This window comes from Bos grunniens, chromosome 2 (assembly GCF_055505025.1).
Source record: "Bos grunniens cultivar Pamir isolate PY7600 chromosome 2, Bosgru_T2T1.0, whole genome shotgun sequence".
NCBI classification, from domain to species: domain Eukaryota; kingdom Metazoa; phylum Chordata; class Mammalia; order Artiodactyla; family Bovidae; genus Bos; species Bos grunniens.
This window is the reverse complement of record NC_141166.1, coordinates 106822783-106845998: the sequence shown is the minus strand read 5'-3', so window position 1 is coordinate 106845998 and position 23216 is coordinate 106822783. Positions and strand designations below refer to the sequence as shown.

Here is a 23216-nt window from a genome sequence, read left to right as displayed (position 1 = left end):
CATAAGATAGGACTGTTAAGTGGGTTTCCTGCTGAATGAACAACAGCTGTTCCCCCAAAGCCTATGCAGCTTCTCTAATATCAATAAACAAAACACTAGGAAAGGAAAAACTCTGTTTTCTTGTTCTTTATTTTAGAAAGTGCTGGTGTTTTAGTTGCCCTTAATGTGGAGCCCTATGCAAAGTCACAGGTATGGAGCCCTGTACCAGGGTCACAGGATAAAAATCTCTGAAACTACCAAGCCCCATAGCAACTGTTTCCATGAGCCTCTGGATCTAAACTGGCCAGTTCCCTGACCCCATATTAAGTAAAATACCCACCCTATTATCCACTCCATGGTATCCTAACCAATCACCCAGTGCCACCATTCCAGTAGGAATTTTCTCTGTCTTGAGACTATAAAAAGTGGCTGCTAGCCTGCAAAAGGGTTCGGCTCTCCCTTGAGCCAGCCCACTGTTCTAATGGTGTCTCTCACTCTAATAAACTTTATTCTCTGCTCATTCTGTCTCATGTCTGGAAATTCTTTTCCAACCCGCACACAGACCACAACATTTTTGGTGGCCCGTACTTGGACTTGGGGTCTCTTCCCCTACCTCCTCACTTCTCCTTTCTCATAAGGACCCTCTGCAAACAGGCAAGTGGCTGTGGAAGCAGCTGAGGAATTCTGGCCAGGGTTACTCTCCAGTGTAACTCTCCACAGTGAGTGCCACTGCTCACTGGGCCCCAGTAGCTTCCGCCCAAATGGGTGATAGTCTCTCTGACTCCTTTCCAACTGAGGAATAGGCCGACCAATATTGCTATGGGGCTTGGTCAGTTCCAGAGGTTTTTATCCTGTGGCCTCGGTACAGGGCTCCACGCCTGTGAACTTGATATAGGGCTCCAGACTTAACTATGTGAGAAAAGAATTTAACTAGTAAATAAACTATTTTGTACTAACCTAAATGAAAGCAAAATGAAAATTTAGACCACAGAGAGGAAAAAATATTTAATATTCCACTGATGAATGATATCTGGTATCATTGATGAATGATGTCTGGTTGCAAAGACACAACTGAGCTAGGAAACTGAACTTAACTGATCTGGTACATTTTTTACCTTGGAGCATTATGTTTTAAATATAATCTTGAGAGAAAGCAGAATTCCAGAGAGACCAGAAGAGGATTTGAGGGACTTTATGGGGCCCAGAAGCTAAATCATGTAAAGAAAAAAATACCATTACTCTCAAGATAAAAACAAACATACAAATGGTAATATCATAGGTAATCTCTAGTTTTAAAAGTGCTGAAGAGAGTAGTGTTTGCATTTCTGTAGAAGGTGGGGGGAAAAAGGGGGGCCTTTCAATTGCAAGAGAGAGGAAAGCATATTTTGGCTTTAAATTCAAGTTATCCGGTAATAGAATGGTAAACTTGGAAAACTGGACTTCTAGTCACACAGAGCATAGTATAGAATTCTATCTATAGAATTCTTCTCTAAAGGTGCTTTGATCCTTTGTTATAAAGTTTACCATTTTACTCACTGTAGATTCAGAAACTTCACTGTATGTATAAATTGTAAAACGAGGCTGTAAAGTTAAAAGATGCGTGATACTGGATCTAATCAAGTCTTTGAATCTAATAAAGTCTTCCTTGCTTACTGACATACAGTGGAGCTTTTTAATCACTAATGCTTCCCATAGTTTTTTGTCCTTTTATGGCCAGCCCTTCCTTTTGATTTGCTTCTTTCAACCTTCTTCCTGTCCCTCGTGTTTCTCTGATTTGATGCTCAGGTGAGATAACTATTCTAGACTGTGCTGTTCAAAGAATATCTTTCTTTTGTTGTGTGAAGCAAACAGCCTTATAATATGTACTTTAAATGTGACATCTTTGGGATGTTTTCAACACCAGCCGTCCTCTTTGAATAAGGCTTTTGTTGACTTCTGTGTTTCCTCAGTGCTCTATGTTGATAGTGTTTTTTGATTTTGAGTGCTAGACTATCAAGTTATTAGACAATCCTACTTCAAACTTCTCAAGATAAAATATGACCAACATTAATGAGCATCCATACTAGCATGAAGTAGGCTTACAGTGTGAATGTCTATTTCAGGAAATGTCAGTAAGAAATTTGTAAATGACCAACCTAGGGCAGTTTTTCATATGACACCTATATTTAACAGAATCTCTTCTTAAATGCAGTTTTGTAAAAAGCACACCTTCAAGGCAATCAAAAGGAAATGCATAAAGAATAGTTGAGCTTTACTTTGATCATATTTTCAATAGTGAAATAGCTACAGAAGTTTGTAGTCAAGATTAGAATGTTACAAAACTACTTTATTATTTTATGGATACACACTGAATATAGAAAACTATGTCCAAAACACATGTATAATATAATAATTACCTAAAGGAGACATAATCAGGGAGAGAGTGAAGGAGACTTGTATTTTTCATCATATACTACTGTACATTTGAAATTTTTGAGGCAAGTATATAGACTTTATTTAGGAAAGAAGGAAAAAATTAGAAAGTACCTACAGTCATACTATACTAGTGATTCTACTAAAAATTATCCTATTTTTACACTTGTTTCCACTTCTGTGTAGAACACCAAAGACGAAAGATTCCCTGTTGACAAGCAAAGAATAGGCAAAAAGTTTATTTCATATTTTACTAAAAATAAAAGCAACATGAAATTATAAAATGACCTATTTATAAAACCAAAGGAGAAATTTTTCATTCTGAAGTATTTATTTTACTGCTTTTAGTATAGTATAGTTATTCTTCCATTTCCAAAATCACAAGAAAGAAAGCTAAATAAATAGCAAATAACTGAATTTATAGAAATGAAAATAACCATATAATTATTTAAAATAACACAAATAATTGACTTGATCTTCTCTGTGTACTAAATAAGAATAAAAAAACAGTCAGTAGTTAAAATCAGAACACCTACTATGAGATTTGAAAAATTTATCTTCCAGAGAAAAACTTTGTTACAAATGTAAGCCTTTCTATTTACCCTGTTAAAGAAACTTCTGCTTTAGTAAGTATTAAATTTAAAAGCTGAATAGATTAAAACTAAACTATCTATATTGCTAGGACATGCACATAAATATTTGAAAGTATATACAGTACTGAAATTACTACTGTGTGAATACTTAGTACATTCCCAGGAAAGCATTGATTTCCTAAAAACATTCTAAAGATTGAATTTGAAAGCCACAAGAATTTGACTTGTGATACAAATTATAGTACATATTGAATATTTTGATAATTTATGTTCCAGTGAGGAATAATTTTGAATAACTGTCATTTATGGTATAAAATCTGAGTCAAACTCTGAATTTCATTGACAAAAAAAATTGCCATAAAACTTATGGGGGGTACATTTCAATGGCAAGATATGCTTCGTAAAATCATCTTAGTTTTTACTTATAAATTAACTTGGCATTAATCTGCTTTGTTAATGCTCTTTTGAAGAGTGGGATGCTTTCATTAATTTAACCCATGTTACAGCTCTGCGAATTTTAGTCATTTTATTTAGAAGTTATTACCGGGTGAGAGAAAATCATTATAATTATATCCAAGTGGTCAATGTTTTGGCTAAGGACAGTAAGGAGTTTTTTATTCTATCAACTGTTTCACCCACTGCTTTGCCTCAAATCCAAGCCAGTAACTTTTTTTCAGGATGGCAGTATTTGATTTTAGCTCCACAGAATCAAAGTGTCTTATCTTTCATGTCCCTAAAGGTCAAAATTGAGGGTATCAAATAATTGTAGTCTTTGGATATGGTACTTAAAATTGGTTTTTGTGGTAGTTGGCACAATAGGACATATTAGTAATTACAAATTTCCCCATTGTTTCCAGGAGTAATAAATATTTTAAAACCTTAAGTCTTACGGAATATCCAGTCTTATAATTAATTTGTATTTGCTTTAAAGTAATTTTAGATGAGTACAATCAGTTTAAATAACCTACTTCTTTTTTTTTTTATAATTTTTCTTCAATTTTAATTTAAAAAAATTATACATGTGTTCCCCTACTTCTTAAATGAAATTTAATATTGATATTGTTAATTCATAATATTTTAAAAATCTTTGACATTGTGGGAAAAATACTTCTATGCTAATATAGATTAGAAGTATTAATTTTAATAGAGTATTCATAGTTCTTTACTTCAGTTATACAAATAGCTTTCCTTACTTCATTGCTTATGCTCATTACTTTATCAACGCCTTTTTTTTACTGATGTTGAATACTGTGTGGTAATAATAGTGTTGAGAACATAATGTGGTACCCATAAAGCACACTTTTAGCTTCCAAGTCATTCACTAAAAGTTAATAGTCTAGGCTGGGCCTGTGATCTTAATGCAATTCAGGAGACTGAAGAATAAATCTAAATGAAATAAGAATTTTCTCCTTTTTAAAACTTGCATTTTTTTTGGAATTATTCTTTAAAAAAAAACAAGTAAAGCTGTAATCTTAGTAAGAGACTACATGCTGTAATAACTAGAGGTTTCCAATAATCACATGTCATTTAGCAAATGAGAATGAAAATTGAACTCTTGCATTGATGTGCTGCTCCATCATAAAATAATTTTAGGAAAGTCTGACTGAGTTTTGCTACAGTTGCTGTATGTATTTTTTTGAAAACTTTCTGTGTATCTGTGTGTGCGTAAACATCCTGTTTGATCACAAAGTCCTGGGTGGGAAAAAGCCTGTTTGTGTTATGATCAGTTTCATGATCATAATGACAATGAGTTCATTCCTCTCATGTGTTGGTCTGCCGTGTTCAAGTTCATGGAATCTTTGTTTCAGACTTTGCATGTGGTGCGCGCTTTAGTAGCCAGTATCTCTCGACATTATAAATACTAGTTATGATCTCTTCTACTCTATCCTGAAATTCCATCACTAAGATAGGTGATGATGAATAATTGCTATAGACGTTGACATTCTGATTCTGATACAGTATTTGACTTTTTTGTTTGTTTGGATGAAAGGCCTTCTATCTATATCATCCTGATACATATTCTTAAACCCAAGCAATGATAGAAAAAATATGTTTGGATTTCATTTTACACTAATTTTATTATTTTTTTAAATTTTAAGTATCAGCTAGCTTTTTCTGCCAATTGTCAGATCAGACCTTTCCGTTATCAGGTGTTGGCAATTTGGCATTTGTATATTATTGCTGTTAGGGTCTTAGTTGTTCTAAAATAGTAATTAGTTGTATATATAAACTTATATTAAACATAAAACAAAGGTGTGGTCAATACTTTGCAAATGTTATAGTTTACATAAAAATTGTACCTTCAGGCTAATTCTGTCCTAATAATTGTTGACATACTAAAAATAATGAAATGTATTTTGCACAGGATGTGTAGATAGAAAGATCAAGCATAGATGCATTGTAAGGTGACCTGATCTCAGTGTATGTTTATATGTTTTTATGGCCATCGTATTGTTAATCTTTTTTTCATAACACTTTGCATGACTCTGATGATCAAATATGGTTTTTAACAAGAGATTTGAATTGAACCCTAAATGAACTCTCTGGTGGGGTGGTGATTTCTTTTTAGAGGCTGAACCAATCAAGTTCCTCAGAGTGCAGCACAGTTGATAACCCTGTGCCTGGAGAAGAAGAGGCAGAGGCTGAGCCTGTAAATTCAGATGAGCCAGAGGCCTGTTTTACCGATGGTAAGAGAAAAATTGAGACCTCACTTAACATCCATTTGTTAATGTTTTGGCCTCGGTCTTAAAGCCTAATGCTTACTTGGGATTGATGAATAAACTGTCAGAAGACTCCATTCCATGCTGATTTAGTCATGGCTCTTTGACTAGGCTTCTGTTTCCATACTTATGCTACTAATAGTAATTTAGAATGTTTATGTGTGTGTTATGCTGTAAAGCACTGCCATTTTTTGAGAGAAGCAAATAAGTGTGATACCCGATTAATGGAAATTTGTGTTTGCTCAAATTAGTACTATAAGCAAAACACATGGAGTTTCCTTTAGAAGTATCCCTATTAAAGGCATTTAAGGGTATCATCTGGAGAAGGCAATGGCACCCTACTCCAATACTCTTGCCTGGAAAATCCCATGGACCGAGGAGCCTGGTGGGCTGCAGTCCATAGGGTTGCTAAGAGTTGGACACGACTGAGCGACTTCACTTTCACTTTTGACTTTCATGCATTGGAGACGGAAATGGCAACCCACTCCAGTGTTCTTGCCTGGAGAATCCCAGGGACGGCGGAGCCTGGTGGGCTACCGTTTATGGAGTCGCACAGAGTCGGACACGACTGAAGTGACTTAGCAGCAGCAGCAGCAGCAGCAGCAAACCCTCTGTGGAAAGTATTAATGCTAAACTATTTCAGACTGTAGGTGCTATTTTACTGAGATCAAACTTTACAAAGGCTATTTTAATCCTATAAAATACCAATGAGAATACTTATATAATAACTTAGAGATATTCATAACTTTTCAAATTCACAACTCTAATTTGAGTCTAGTATATAAGAGATATTACAGAAACACATTTTCAATGAATTGTAGCCTTCAACACTGAAAACATGCTGTAAACCAAAGTTTCAGTTGTGTAAGATGAATGCATTCTGAAAATATAACAGGCAACAATATGATTATAGTTAGCAATACTTTATGGTATACTTAAATACACAAAAGGGTAGATCTTATATGTTTTTAATTACCCACCCCCCAAAAAAGAAGAAATTGGTAACTATATGAAGAGATGGCAATTTAATTAGCTTGATTGTGGTGATTATTTCACAGTGCAAACATAACATATTTACAAGCTGTATAACTTAAATTTTTAATTGTCAATTATCTCAATAAAGCTGAAAAAAATGGACAGAATAAGAGAAGAATGTTTGCATGCAAAGTCACTTTAATCATGTCTGACTCTTTGCAACCCTATGGGCCGTAGCCCACCAGGCTCCTCTGTCCATGGGATTCTCCAGGCAAGAATACTGAAGTGGGATACCATGCCCTCCTCTAGGGGATCTTTCCGACCCAGGGGTCAAACCCATGTCTCTGGTGTTTCCTGCCTTGGCAGGCAAGTTGTTTACCACTAGCACCACCTGGCAAGCCCAAAAGAAGAATAGGCAAAATCAGTCTACAAAGGTAGAAGTCAGACTCATACTCACCTTTAGGAGGTACAGCTTGGGAAAGGGCATGATGGTGATTTCCGGGTGCTTGAAAATGTTATATCATGACCAACATGGCTATTCCATGAGAACATTAATCTATATAGTTAAAATATATATACTATACTGTATGTACGTTCTCCTCAAGAATTTAAATAAATAGATAAATATATTTTTTAATGACCAGAACACCAAAGAAAATCTATGAGCAAACACACATCTCTTAGTTATATCATTTTGAGCAGCTGTGTTCCACTAGAGACTTTATACTCATTGGACCATTAAACAGGGCAACCAATGAACAATGGCAACCTTCAGCTTATCTACTTATTTTATCCAGTCACCAAATAATCATTAAGTACTTTCTGCCAGGCCTAGGCCTGAGCACTAGACAGAGCAGTTGAAAAATAGAAAAAAGTTTCTTACCCAAATGAAATATGTAAGTATGTAGTAGATCAGATAAGCAATATGTGCTCTAGAGAAGTAAAATGAAAATAGGAGTACCAAGGTCAAGGGGTAGAAGCCTACTACGATATAAGTAGAGTGATCAGAGAAGGACTTTCTAAAAAGATAACACTTGATCAGAGACCTAAAGGAAATTGAAGCAGATATATGAAGGAAGACTGTTTCAAGCAGAATAAGGAAGGCATATGCCCTGAAGTGGGGATATGCACATTTGAAAACAAAATCAAGGGGCCAGTATGAGTCGAACAGATTGAGAGGTGGGAAGATTGGTAAAAGATGAGGTTAGGAAAAAAAAAAAAGATGAGGTTAGAGATGCAACAGAGGCCAGATCATAAGAGTATTGAAAAAACATAAGAATCTTATTTAGAAGTCTCACAACATGCCATCTTATAAGCAGATGGGTGGGTAGCAAGGGCAGAAGTTGGAAAACCTCTGAATGTTCCTGCAGTAATCCAGGTGAGAAGTGATGGGAAATTAAAAACTACTGTGGGAGTATAAGTGTCTGAATGTATTTTGAAGTTAAAGCTGAAGGGATTTGCTGATGGATTAGATGTTGGGTGTTAAAGCTTTCTTTTCTTTAGAAGAGTCAAAGATGACTCCAAGCTTGGGGCCTCTGAGAAATACATAGTCTCCACACGAAGGGTTAAAAATGAGCAGGCTTGGTCTCCATGGGAAATCCACAGTTTGTTTATTTATAGTAGGAATGACCCTGACCAAGCTGTGATTGGCTGACAGGCGTTGAGCTAGAATCAATGCCAATTTAGAGCAGTGTTTGGCCTTCACAGGTTTTTGTTACCTGAATGGCAGCAGAAAAATCAAGGCAAATGTGTGAGTTAAGTCAGAATAATTGTGTTTTGGTGAAGACGAACACTAACAGGATTTTGTTGTTTATAGTCTCGCATGCATTTTTTCAGCTTCATAACTACCACTTTATCAGTTTGCACCTTATTCCTCTTCACCTTTTTCTCCTCCCTCTTCTTGTGTGTCTTTCTTTAGTTCTTTGTCATTAGTGTTATAATTCAAGACTTCAGGTTCCTTCCCCAGTTCTAGTACCATTCTTTACTATCCTTAATTCTAAATGTCTTTGCAATCTGTATAATTATGAGCATGACATGACTCTGGTTCTGCTTGGTTTTATATTGTACTCCTGTTGGATTAAACAATTAGTAAATCAAAAAATTAGGATTAGGGTGTGAGAAGGATACACTCTTCCTTAAAAGGATGTGTTTTCTATTAATTTGATAGGAGGCACTAACTCAGCTCTGCCCTCAAGTGTTCTGAGTTCAACTTCCTAAAAAATAGCTAATAACTAATCCTAACTTTGATAACACAATAACTAACTCTTTTGTGCCTATTTTGTCTTTTTTTTTTGAAGGAAAATATGGACAAAACATTTGTTTTAAAGGATTTATAATTTTTTAAGTGTTTAAAAAAAGACATTTTCTAATCAGTTTTTACATTAATTATACTGATCATGCTGTTACATTTTTATTAATGGATAAACTGTCTTAGAAGAAGTCTGTGGTTTTTTTTTTATTTGAAAGCGTTAGTTTAACATGATGAAACCAAGTGGAGATTTGATGTAATGGCTCATAAGAGCAAATAAATGAAACCACCCAAAAGGAATAGCATTTACCCATGGGGACCCATTAAAATGTTTGAGAGGTTCTCTGTTATGTTTACATTTAATTAATAGTCCTTTTAAAAAAGAAAGTGTGATTCCATTGCTAACCAGCTAGGTTGGAAACACCTTGGGATATACCTTTCTATGATGGTCAAACAGGCAGTGGTCTTACACTCCTGTCTCAAAATAAGAGAGAAACTCTGTGAGGTATGATAAATCCTGAGGAAAATATTTATGCACCTTCATCTCAGATAAAAGGTTTATCTACTTTTCTAATTATAATATATAGTGCCTTTTCCTACCTGAATCATAAGAATAATATTCTCTTCAATCTAAATACTGAAAAAAAATAAATCCCAAATGGTAAAATCTTCTTGGGGCTTCCTTGATGGCTCAGTGGTAAAGAATCCACCTGTCAATGCAGGAGATGCCAGAACTTAGAAGTTCCCAGAAAGGACAAGAACACATAAAATATACATGCCAGGAAAAATGTCAGAGACTTGGGGGGAAACATCACTTGCTGCATTTCTATAAAGCTGAAAATTATTTACTAAGACTTACCTCCTATTAAGAATCAATGAACTAATTTCACTACAGAATCATAAAAGAAGTACAGTACATTGTCCAAAAAATGTATTTCATTAAAATTCTAGCTATGTTGTTTCAGGACATACAGTTTATGATTATATGAAGTTATTACTTGATAGGCTCAATATTTTAATGAAATATATTGCTTGATAGACATGGAAATTATTTTTAAAGCAGCCATGAAATTAAAAGGCACTTACTCCTTGGAAGGAAAGTTATGACCAACCTAGATAGCATATTCAAAAGCAGAGACATTCCTTTGCCAACAAAGGTCCATCTAGTCAAGGCTATGGTTTTTCCAGTGGTCATGTATGGATGTGAGAGTTGGACTGTGAAGAAAGCTGAGCACTGAAGAATTGATGCTTTTGAACTGTGGTGTTGGAGAAGACTCTTGAGTCCCTTGGACTGCAAGGAGATCCAACCAGTCCATTCTGAAGGAGATCAGCCCTGGGATTTCTTTGGAAGGAATGATGCTGAAGCTGAAACTCCAGTACTTTGGTCACCTCATGCAAAGAGTTGACTCACTGGAAAAGACTCTAATGCTGGGAGGGACTGGGGGCAGGAGGAGAAGGGGACGACAGAGGATGAGATGGCTGGATGGCATCACCAACTCGAAGGACATGACTTTGGGTGAACTCTGGGAGTTGATAATGGACAGGGAGGCCTGGCGTGCTGAAGTTCATGGGGTCACAAAGAATCGGACACAACTGAGCAACTGAACTGAACTGAAACTTCTGAAACAAGTTTCTGAAAGCACTGTTCATTTTTGCTCTCCCAATTCTACTTTCTTTCCAAATGAGGTTTTATGTCTAAGATTTTTAAGAGAAGAATTAACTATAGTACCTCTTTTTAAATTCTTTCTTTTTTTTTAAAGTAATTTTGATTGTTTATTCTTTAATCAATTTTAATTTTTAAAATTTTCAATTGTTATTTCTCTAAGCCTCTCTTGGTCATAGCTCTGTTCACAGTCCTTCAGGAAACTTCTTCCTTTCTAACTTTTCTTTTACTTCAGCCTCTTGTACATTTCCCCCACTACCGACTCTGTCATTTCCTTCAGGGTTTTCTTTTCTTCCGCCTATCCCAGTGATGTACAGCTAAATGTTTAACAACCAGTTCTCCAAGAAAAAAAAAAAATGGTATACGTACTGCCATCAGTTGACCATATTCTGTTGATGTAAAGGATATGTGGTACACAATTTACAAATAATAATATAATCAACATCCTTCATTGACTATTCCATATAGCTATTCTCACAGAGTGTGAATTTTGCCAATTTTTTAAATTTATAACAATGATTGCAATTGATAAACAATAATAGTTTTAACCTGAAGGTTGCTTGGTATTTTCATTTACATTAATCAGTAACATGAAACAGACTTCCTGTCAGAACTTGACTCATTCATCAGTGATGTGAACAAATTTTTGCTGAATCAGATAATAGGATTTGAGCAATGAAGGAATATTTCCTCAAGTTTTTCATGCTATTCACAGTGTAATGGCTGCAAACATACATAACTTTTACTGTTTTATTAACATTTTATCCATCACTGTCTTAGTCTACTCTAGAAAATCAGCAAGCCTTGATTTATAGCACTTGATAACTTTTGTAAAGATTCCCACCATGACTCATTTCAAACTACTGGTGTCACTTTGCTGCATGTGGAGTTGAAAAGAGACACACAGTAGCCCAACAGTGTAACATATTTCTACCAACCAGGTAGAATACATAAAGATACTCAAGAGCATTCAGTTCAGTTCAGTCGCTCAGTCGTGTCCGACTCTTTGCAACCCCATGAATCGCAGCATGTCAGGCCTCCCTGTCCATCACCAACTCCCGGAGTTCACTCAGACTCACATCCATCAAGTCAGTGATGCCATCCAGCCATCTCATCCTCTGTTGTCCCCTTCTCCTCCTGCCCCCAATCCCTCCCAGCATCAGGGTCTTTTCCAATGAGTCAACTCTTCGCATGAGGTGGCCAAAGTACTGGAGTTTCAGGTTCAGCATCATTCCTTCCAAAGAAATCCCAGGGCTGATCTCCTTCAGAATGGACTGGTTGGATCTCATTGCAGTCCAAGGGACTCAAGAGTCTTCTCCAACACCACAGTTCAAAAGCATCAATTCTTCGGTGCTCAGCTTTCTTCACAGTTCAACTTTCACATCCATACATGACCACTGGAAAAATCATAGCCTTGACTAGATGGACCTTTGTTGGCAAAGTAATGTCTCTGCTTTTCACCAATTGTAAATTGTAGTAAAATTATTAGAGTAGTATGTTTTTAGTATTTATTACCTTTTCTAAAGTTATACTTTTAGGTTTATACACTTTAATTTTTGATAACAGCTGCATTTAACAACAGGCTAGCAAAATTTTCCTGACAATTTAACAATAAGTTGTCAAGACCAATGTGAGTTAGTTCCAGCATACCTTTGAATTCTCTTAATATAGCTGTTCCAGAATGTTCCAGACTTGCCCCTTTTCTCTCTTACCCTAAATACTTTTTTTGTGTGGCCTTAACAACTATCCTGATCTCAGCTGACACATACATGCTAATTATTCCTTCACATTCTTTTCCAGCCCAGACTTTTCCTTTAAACTTCACAGATTCACACCTTCAAATATCTACAGGACCTCTGTGCTTAGAGATTTCACCGGCATCTCAGACTCATTACCACCCCAAGCAGCTCCTGCTTCTGTGGTCTTCATTCATTGCTGACATCCTCACAATTGTCTGGGCTTCTCCCTTCTTCTTACATCCCATATCCAGTCAGTCAGCAAATCCACTGATTATACCAAATATGTCTTGACTCTGTTACTGCTCTAGTTCCTAACAAAAGCTACCCTAATCTATTTTTCTTGTTGAGGATACTGAACCAGCACCCTAAATGGTTTTCTAGTCTGGGTTTTTCTTTGTACCTTCCCATCCCTCTTTTTTCTTCTCTTCCAGCTTATCCTCCACAGTTGTTGGAGATGTCTATTTAAATTATGATCTTCCTATGTAATTCTCTACCTACAACCCTTCACTTACCCGTCATCAGAATATAGGATATAGACCAAACTACTTAAGGTGGGGGAAAATATTTCTATAATCTGACCAATTTCTCTGCCTCATCTCTCACCCGTGCCTCTTGTGTACACTTTGCTTTCATCACAGTTCTGAAATACATCACAGTTCTGAAATAATCTCTGTACACATTTTGCTGTCTCTTGGCTGGAATTCCACCCAAACTCTTCTTGACTAACAATTTGATTTAATACACCTCTTCCAGAAAACCTCCTCTGACCTTACTTTTTTAACAAATTAAGCCAGCTTAGGTGAATGTCTTCCATGCTACCAAAAATAACCCCGGCATATCTGTCCTTTTAGTTGCTTTATCCTATTGTGGCCATTTATTTCTATATCTAGCTGTCTAGCTAAAAGCCAAAAGTAGATTCCATAAGAAGAAGAAACTATGTACACAGCTGAGTAAAATGCTTGCTCAATAAATGTTTGATAAGGATGTGAATGAATAAACCTAAACAACTTTAAAAATTCCTGTTTTTTTTTATAGAAGTATGTTTTACATCTGTGATTCCAAAGTCAAATTGGTTTTTAACCTACATTATTTGAAAGTTTTATCTGCATCTTATAATCAAGATCTCTTTCTTTTGAACTGAATGTATAGGTCCTTCCACTAATTTTTAAAATATTACTTAGAATGCTGTTTCTCAAAAGTGCTTTTTTATAGAGGAGTTGAAGCAGCACCAGATTGTAGACTAAATTCACATCAAGAAGGTCATGAAATGCAATATTATCTTGAGATTTATATTGATTCACCAATCATTATTTACTGCTCATTGTGTATCAGGATTAGGATTGTATTAGGGCTGCAATAATAAATAACAGTATGTGGTTTAAATACTGTAGAAGACGTTGATGAGGAACTAGAGAAATATAGAAAACACAAATATATCCAAGTTAGAAATTACTGACAAATATTAAGAAAACGCCATGGAGATTTAGGAGATAAGAAAAAGCAACACCCAAGTTAAAATTATTTGAAGCTTCAGATGTGCTTGAAATTATTTGGTTGAGGAATTATCATAGGGAGCACTTTGCATTAAATAATATTTCTTAAGTATTTTATTTATTCTGAATATCCAGATTTTACATGCATGTCTTTCTTGCCAGGTTGCGTACAGAGGTTCCCATGCTGCCAAGTTAACATAGAATCAGGGAAAGGAAAAATCTGGTGGAACATCAGGAAAACCTGCTTCAGGATAGTTGAGCACAGTTGGTTTGAAAGCTTCATTGTTCTCATGATCTTGCTCAGCAGTGGTGCTCTGGTAAGTGATCTGACACCTAATGCTTAAATGGATGGTCATTATTTTTAATAAATGTGTTGGAAGTTAAAAATATCGTGGCATTTTTTTTTTTTTACTTGAAAATTAATCCCTCTGATCAGTAAAGGACAACATGTTAGTTACCTTAGTAAATACTTACTACATGCCAGGCATTATTTTTCCTCCTGGAATGCAATGATGTTTAAGACCCACAGACTTTTCTCAAGGAGATCAGAGAGCTTTAGGGAAGTAAGAGGCACGAGTGGTACAGAACTGGGATATGTTTGTAAGTGAAGTACATGCACGTTTAAGCTCTGGAGCAAGAAGAGTCATCTGCTTGGGAATTCAGAAAGGTAGATGATGTTTTGCAAAATCCAGAAAGATGAATAGGAATTTTCCAGCCAGGAAGGTGGCCTGAGGGGAATGAAGCATGAAATAGCATGAGACATTTAGGAAATTGAAAGTTGTCAAACTGTAGAAAGTGTTGTGGGAGAAAGAGCAAATCCAGAGAGGTGGGTGGTGACCAGAGATACTGTGAAAAAGATAGACAGTGTCAATTTAGGAAGCATCTTGCATAAAAGAAAATACTGTAGTTTTAGTATGAGAATGGGATAGGTCTCTCATTCTTATACATGTGCTAACACTTTCTATGAGATTTGAAAAGGATCTGGGAGAGTTAGAGGCTCCCTGAGCTTTTTCTTGACTTAGAGAAGGGAAGCAAGAAAGTCCTGAGGGCTTGACTTTAATTCTTGCATTTCAGTTCCACTGTCATTCAGAAACTCTGCCAACTGCTGGAACCTTCTCTCAACATCTTAGTAGGTCTGTCCATTCTCTGTATCCCAACGTCTGTGTTTTCCTCAATATTGACAATAAACTTGTAAAAAGTGCTAAGGATTATTTTTAAAATATCGATAGAAAAACTTGGAATAAGATGAATAAGAATGGCACAAGTCCATAACTGTGGACAAGTAGACCACTGTTAACCACTAAAGATAAAGGTCCTTTTGCTTTAATTTTCTCTAACAAGGTGAATATTGTTTAAACTTGAAAGAGAAAATTCTAATCCTTTAGACCTGTCTAGGTCAGCAGTCATTTTCAGTGGCTTCAGTTAACTCAGTTCTTTAAGTCCTTTCAAACTATTTCTCAAGGACTTTGTGGCTGTAACCACAGTATCATCATCTACCACTCACTAAAAGTTCTTGGGAAGGATCAAAAGGTGTCACATTGATGGAATGAATATAACAGATATTAGTAGAGCTGAAGCTTTTAATGAATGATAAAGGGTTGGTGAAAAATTCAAAGAAAGAAACCATCTTCTGTGCTCTATAGCCCTGTTAAGCTACAGCACTTGATTTTACAAACCTTTCCTGCTGTGTTCTTGACATAGAGCTAGGTACTGAGAATTCATAAGCACATAAGAGCTGAAGGAGAGGCTCTAAATCCTACTGCTGGCTTGAAGAAGAGTGCAGGGTGAGAGAGATTTATAGGAGGGGCTGACCCTGGAATCATGTCTTAAATTATTAGGACTTACTAGTTTGCAGGAGCGTTTAGGGGTGTCAGATAGTGGAAATCACTGAAAGAGTCAGAGATCATGGTTCTTTTATAGGACTATAGTAATTGCATTTTTTTGCACCCTATTTCTCTTGACCTCTGGTGACCAGCCACCTGTATTGATGAGAACTGAGTGTTACACCTGCGTGTGTGCTTGTGTGCTAAGTCACTTCAGTTATGACTGACTCTTAACAACCCTGTGGCCTGTGGCAAGGCTCCTCTGTCCATGAGATTCTCCAGGCAAAAATACTGGAGTGGATGAGAATGGGATAGGTCTCTCAATCCTGCAGGATGCAGGATCTTCCCAACCCAGGGGTCAAACTGGTGTCTCTTACGTCTACCTGCATTGGCAGGCAGATTGGTGACTCAGTGGTAAAAAAAAAAAAAAAAAAAAAATCCACCTGCGATACAGGAGATGCAGGAACCCAGGTTTGATTCCCTGGATTGGAAGATCTGGAGGAGAAAATGGCAACCCACTCCAGTATTCTTGACTGGAGAATCCCATGGACCGAGGGCTGCAGACCATGGGATTGCATAGTAGGAAACTTAGCAACAGACTTTCTTTCTTTTTCTCCCTTTGCCACTAGCGCCACCTGCAAAGCACATGTGCTCCACTGTAACTGTAAACCAGAAGAAAGCCAGCAGCCCCGTAATAGCATAATACGTCAGTGATCTCTTTATCAGAATTTCAGTTCCTGTTTTGGTCTTGAATCATAAGCTTTAAGTTGTATGGAATTTAAATTCAAATGTTATTTTCACAGGCTTTTGAAGATATATATATTGAAAAGAAAAAGAACATTAAGATTATCCTGGAGTATGCTGACAAGATATTCACGTATATCTTCATTCTGGAAATGCTTCTAAAATGGGTAGCATATGGTTACAAAACCTATTTCACCAATGCCTGGTGTTGGCTGGATTTCTTAATTGTCGATGTAGGTACTTTTGAGTAAATTTTAAAGAGGGTTTATTCTTAATAATAAGAGCTCTGAAAAATCTCACTAATGTTGTGTATTAATCATATTTAAATACGTGATGTGCAAGAAACAGTTTTTTCCAAGGCATAGCTATACCTTATAATCTCCTGTGTTCTCTCAGACTTCCTCTATGAGAAATTTGATTTTTGATACTTATACTAATAATTTCATATTTGATTTTTTTCATTCACCCTTTTAATATATATGTTACATAGTTACTGCCTAGAAAAATGAATGGTAAGATGAATAATTTTGCAATATAATAGTTTTAAAGAAAGGCTAGCCAAAATAAGAACAGAAAGAATTTAGATCTTTTCTCTTAACCTGTAATTATGATTGAGTCTTCTAAAAATTATTATAAAATATTTAAAATCTTCACAAACTTCTTAAAATATTATCCCAAACTTTGCTCTTTTCATCTCTCAGTTTAAGAAAAAAAGTTTACAAGCAGAGTTGAATTTATTTTTAGTTAATAAAGGGATATGGCTATTTAATAATGGAATTTGTTTGTATTTTGAAAATATGAAGTGTGATTCTCAATATTTTGGAGTATGTAATATGCAGAATTCAGAAAAGTTATATAGCTTCAATTTGAATTTTTAAAATATTTTGCAAAAAGCTAAATAAATTATACACACATATATATAATATATATGTGTATGTTTACAAAATGTCTTAATAATGCAACAGAGCAAAACTTTACCCAATATTCACAATATTCATACACATCTAGGCATGTGGATTTAGGGGAGGAGTTGAGATTTTTTTTTTTTATTATCTCAAAAACAGAAATTTGTCTATCTAGCACTACTACTGCTACTGCTAAGTCACTTCAGTCGTGTCCAACTCTGTGCGACCCCATAGACGGCAGCCCACCAGGCTCCCCCATCCCTGGGATTCTCCAGGCAAGAACACTGGAGTGGGTTGCCATTTCCTTCTCCAATGCATGAAAGTGAAAAGTGAAAGTGAAGTCGCTCAGTCATGTCCTACTCTTATCGACCCCATGGACTACAGCCTACCAGGCTCCTCGATCCGTGGGATTTTTCAGGCAAGAGTACTGGAGCGGGTTGCCATTGCCTTCTCTGAACAAGGTCTATACTAGGACATAAATTTGGCTGAGTGAATGCCACACTCTTTGGACTTAGCTTTAGAATCACACAGTTCATTATTGTTGTTCAGTCACTAAGTCGTGTCTCTTTGTGACCCCATAGACTGTAGCATGTCAAGCTCCTCTGTCCTCCATTATTTCCCAGAGTTTGCTCAAACTCATGTCCCTTGAGTTGGTGATGCTATCTAAGCATCTCATCCTCTGTCACCCCCTTCTGCTTTTGCCGTCAGTCTTTCCCAGCATTAGGGTCTTTTCCAGTTAGTTGGCTCTTCACATCAGGTGACCAAAGTATTGGAGCTTCAGTTTCAGCAACAGTACTTTCAATGAATATTCAGGGTTGATTTTCTTTAGGATTGACTAGTTTGATCTCCTTGCTGTCCAAGTGACTCTCAAAAGTATTCTTAAGCACCACAATTTGAAAGCATTAGTTCTTCTGCACTCAGTCCTCTTTATGGTCCAACTCTTACAACCATACAAAACTACTGGAAAAACCATAGCTTTGACTATACAGACCTTTGTCTGCAAAGTGATGTCTCTGCTTTTTAATATGCTATCTAGGTTGATCATAGCTTTTCTTCCAAGGAGCAAGCATCTTTTAATTTCATGGCTGCAGTCATCGTCTGCAGTGATTTTAGAGCCCAAGAAAATACCCTGGACTTTATTCCAATTGAAATTTTGATAGTTGCTTTAATTAAATGTTCAGAATTAATAAGCAAGTAAAAAACCTACAAAAGTATGAAAAGCATATGTGATTTTATTATTCAGATATAAGAAATAACTTACTTTCCTTCTACTATTTCTTTTTTTCTGGTTAACTTTCCTTTAAATCTATTTCCTTAAAAAGGCATCTATTTTAACCAATTTTTAGACAATTAGTAGATAACTTTATATATAAATCATGTTGTTCTTGTCGAGTTCCTCTTCAGTTCAGTTCAATTGCTCAGTCATGTCTGATTCTTTGCGACCCCATGGACTGCAGCATGCCAGGCCTCCCTGTCCATCACCAACTCCCGGAATTTACTCAAACTCATGTCCATTGAGTTGGTGATGCCATCCAACCATCTCATCCTCTGTTGTCCCCTTCTCCTCCTGCCCTCAATCTTTCCAAGCATCAGGGTCTTTTCCGATGAGTTAGTGCTTCGTATCAGGTGGCCAAAGTATTGGAGTTTCAGCTTCAGCATCAGTCCTTCCAATGAACATTCAGGACTGATCTCCTTTAGGATGGACTCTTTGGATCTCCTTGCAGTCCAAGGGACTCCCAAGAGTCTTCTTCAACACCACAGTTCAAAGCATCAATTCTTTGGCACTCAGCTTTCTTTAGAGTCCAGCTCTCACATCCATACATGACTACTGGAAAAACCATAGCCTTGACTAGATGGACCTTTGTTGGTTGCTCTTAGTGATCTTTAAAATTGACTTGTTCTCATCATGCTTTATTATTTAATTGAAATGATTAAATGAAATTTTTGATTAATGAAAATTTTCTTTTTTGTAGGTTTCTTTGGTTACATTAGTTGCAAACACTCTTGGCTACTCAGATCTTGGTCCCATTAAATCCCTTCGGACACTTAGAGCTTTAAGACCTCTGCGAGCTTTATCTAGATTTGAAGGAATGAGGGTAAGAAAATACTAAACTTTCTAATATATTCATATTTCTTAATAGAGTATGAAATATGAAAAATGGGTAATTAGGAATTATGGACTGTTTATACACATGCATATATATACATATGTATGATCTGTTTATGTAAATAAGTGTGTATACATGTGCATATACACACATTTCAGTGCATATTGTTTAACAAAGAGTACGTGAAATATAGTAATGCCTCCTTCATATTATATTGTTAGGCAGTGATTCAAATAAGTTACTTTTCCCTTCCTAAATGAAAATCTTTCCTATGGTAGGAAATGCAAATGAAGGGGACACTATTAGTCCTGACAGCATCTCTCAAATACAAGTCATGAAGAACTTGCCTGTATCAAGTGCTTAAATAATATTTTTTTAAGGAGTCACTCTGTGTAGGAAGCATAACAAAAGACAGAGAAATAGCATCAGGCATCACTTTAAATTTCATTCTTGAAATATATGGTTCAATAAAAATGGAAATATCTCCAAATTATATTTGAGAAAATGGAAGCTCTGAGTTAATTTGCACTAGTCTGTATAGTGCCTGACAACTGATTCATTTTTCAGAAACAAACCAGGTGAGATAAATAATGACTACCAGAAACCTAGCTTTAGGGCTATATTAAACCAGCAACTTCTTCATAAAACACATAGAGGATAAGAGGACAGTGACTTTATTTTCTCTAATGAGTCCATGTCCTCATTTGTTGCTACTCCCCTCAAATTTCTTCTTTTCCAGATAGGTTCCTGCTTTCTCATGCCTCCATTCTCTTGGCTGGGAATGCTTCTCCCTCCCCTGACTCAACTCTAACTCATCAATATAGCAAATTCCTACTTATCCTTTAGACCTAAATTTAAATGTGCCTTATCTGTCCAGGTATAACTGGGCATCCTTCCTATGTGTTCAAACACATAAAATCCTTATTATATTGCATCATACATATTTATCTGACTGCCTCTCTGTAGTCTCTGAACAATTTAACATGCAGATTAATCTAGCTTGCTGCTTCTCTAAATGTAGTCAGCATCATTTGAAAACTTAGTAGAAATGCAAATTCCTGATTGCACCCTAGATCTGCTGAATGATAAACTCTGGAGTGGGGCTCAGAAATCTGAAGCCTCTGGGGAATGGTAGACGTCTTTTAGTCCAGCAGATCTTCATTGTTATTCTTACTAACCTAATTAAGACTATTACCTCAACCAGTTAGTGTATCCACTGCATATTGTTCCAATGTATATGAGAGATCATGATTATACAAAAAAAATTTCATAAGTAAAAGTCAATTCCTGTTTGTCATGTAAGAACTGAAAAATTACGTTTCATTTTATACACAAAGGTAATATTGGAATTGACATTAATTTTGCTCTTTGAACATTAGTATATAGAATGTTGCCATCAGAACTTCTCACTGATCCTTGGACTCAAGCGGAGCACTTATGACATTTTCATGATCAAGGAATATACTTTGACCAACAAGACTACTTCCCTCAGTGATTAAGTCACTCCATTATTTTACCCTGTTCTTTGTTCTTTATCTGTAATACAGCTGAATAGGATGAAGGAGAATGTTTTAATGCATTTGGAGTGACAAATGTATCTATTTAGTTATGTTTATTAGCCAGGCAAAAAAAGGGACTTTTCTTCACAATGCAGGGTCATTTTTAAGAATATGATTGGAGACATTTTATAGTTAGCTTCCTTTGAAAAGACTTGAGGTTCTTGAACTTACTGACTTCTCCAAATGGCTTCTCATCAGAACAACATATATCCATCTCCCTCAGAGACCCATCATAACGCACATTCTTTCAGCAAACATTTTCAACACCAACTATGAGTCAAATTTTGTTCTATAAAAGAAGTACAATGGTAAATAGACCCCAGCCCTCCAGGAGTGAGTCAGGACAGTGTCCATGGAGAGCTAGACAGGGGAATATTAGTTATTCTGTGGCTTCTGCTGTAAACAGTAGGCACCCAGTGCTACGGGAGTGAAGATGAAAGTGGCTGCCTGGGGGGACCTTGGAGGGGCTTCATAAGGAGGTGACCTTGGAGCCATGACTGAAAGAATGGACCCTAGCTCACAGGCAGGTGGGCATTTCAGGCAGAGGTGCAACTCGGTAGAGAAGGACAGAGTTGCATAGGCAAGGTGTGTTTGAGCAGCGACTAGAAGGATCAGCACGCCTAGGTGATAAGCATAGTGGGAGGATAAAGGAAATGAGGGTGAAAATGCAGGTTTGAATCATAGCTGACCACTTTGAACTCTCTAATCCTGTTCTTCCTAACCCTTTTGAGGGTGATGTACACTATAAAACTCTTGTGAAAGTATAAATCATCTCCATAAACAAAGCATGCCCATAATATTTTCATATAATCTCATGCCCCCATGGAACCTCTACAGGTCCAGAAATCGCAGGGTAGTAACTGTAGTTCTGGGTCAAGAGTCAACAACCAAAGCCCACAAGCTGGATGCCTGTTTTATAAAGGAAGTTTCTTTGGATCACATTGCGTTCTTCAGTCACTAAGTTGTGTCTGACTCTTTGTATGACCCCATGAACTGTAGCCCACCAGGCTCCTCTGTCTATGGGGTTTTTCCAGGCAACAATATTGGAGTGGGTTGCCATTTCCTTCCCCAAGGGATCTTCTGAACCCAGGGATCAACACTGTGACTCCTGCATTGGCAGGCAGATTCGTTACCACTGAGCCACCTGGGAAGCCCCACTGGATCATAGCCACACCCATTGGTTTATGTATGGTCTGTTGCTACAATGGCAGAATGGAATAGTGACAACAGAGATCATATAACCTGCAAAGCCTAAAAACATTGAAGACAATATTTGCCAACTCCTGCTCTAGACAATCTCAAAAGTAATCAGGGATCCTTAATGTCTTCCCTTTTGGAAACGTCTTGAGAGCCTGCTCAACATATTATAAAAAAAGAGGGAACATATGCTTTTTACTTATCAAGTTAGTCTTTAATGCATTTATCCCCAAATTCAGGGTAAAGTTTAAGAAGATAGTAAGTTTGGAAAGATGAGGTAATTAAGAAAATCTGGAGAGTGATAAATGTTACAGTAGTTGCCATGCAGTAGGAAGAGGCATTGGTGAAAGGTAGTAGTAGAAATGGCTGAAAAGCAGAAATAAAGGGAGCATGAAAGATAAACTGTATTGCATTTTTGTGTTAGCTGAGACTAGCTCTATCTGTATTTAGCCAAGGCTTATGTGTAAAGTTCTTTTCAAAGTTAGAATAATTAATTTGAAAAGATTGCTCTCATTCTGCAGAAGAGGAAACAGGGATCCTAAAGTTTTAAAGATATTTATGCATCACATAACTAGTGTCCATGCATGCTAAGTCATTTCAGTCGTGTCCAACTCTCTGTGACCCTATGGACTGTAGCCCACCAGGTTCATCTATCCATGGAATTCTCCAGGCAAGAATACAGGAGTGGGGTGCCATGCCCTCCTCCAGGGGATCTTCCCAACTCAGGGATCGAACCTGAGTTTCTTATGTCTCCTGCATTGGCAGACAGGTTCTTTACCACTAGTACCGCCTGGGAAGCCCCATCACATAACTAGCAGAACCAATTAAATCTAAGGAGTTCAAACCACAAAAAGATTCCTAGTCTTAATTCCAGTTTATACATAGTAATGGTTTACATGGAAGAATTTTAGCACTGGTAATTCTAGGACTATGAACCTTTAAATGTACATTTTGTTTATTTAATCATTTATATTTATAAATTTCTTTCTTTTCTAGAGCATGCAGATTTTATGACTTCACCTTACATACATCAGGTTTTTGGTTTATTCTTTTATTTA

General features: G+C 36.5%; 1 protein-coding gene across 5 annotated transcripts in view; it reads left to right on the top strand.

Moving 5' to 3' along the window:
- The window catches only part of SCN9A (sodium voltage-gated channel alpha subunit 9), a 166566-nt gene that overhangs the window by 123093 nt on the left and 20257 nt on the right, over nucleotides 1–23216 (top strand). For 4 of the 5 annotated variants that reach the window (XM_086370753.1, XM_086370760.1, XM_086370745.1 and 1 more), the window contains 4 exons: nucleotides 5554–5671; nucleotides 13985–14139; nucleotides 16449–16622; nucleotides 19268–19390. In XM_086370753.1, the coding sequence (XP_086226879.1) occupies nucleotides 5554–5671; nucleotides 13985–14139; nucleotides 16449–16622; nucleotides 19268–19390 (570 nt within the window). Of the gene's footprint in view, nucleotides 1–5553; nucleotides 5672–13984; nucleotides 14140–16448; nucleotides 16623–19267; nucleotides 19391–23154; nucleotides 23193–23216 lie in introns of all 5 variants that reach the window. The other variant, XR_015152763.1, reaches the window with a different exon arrangement.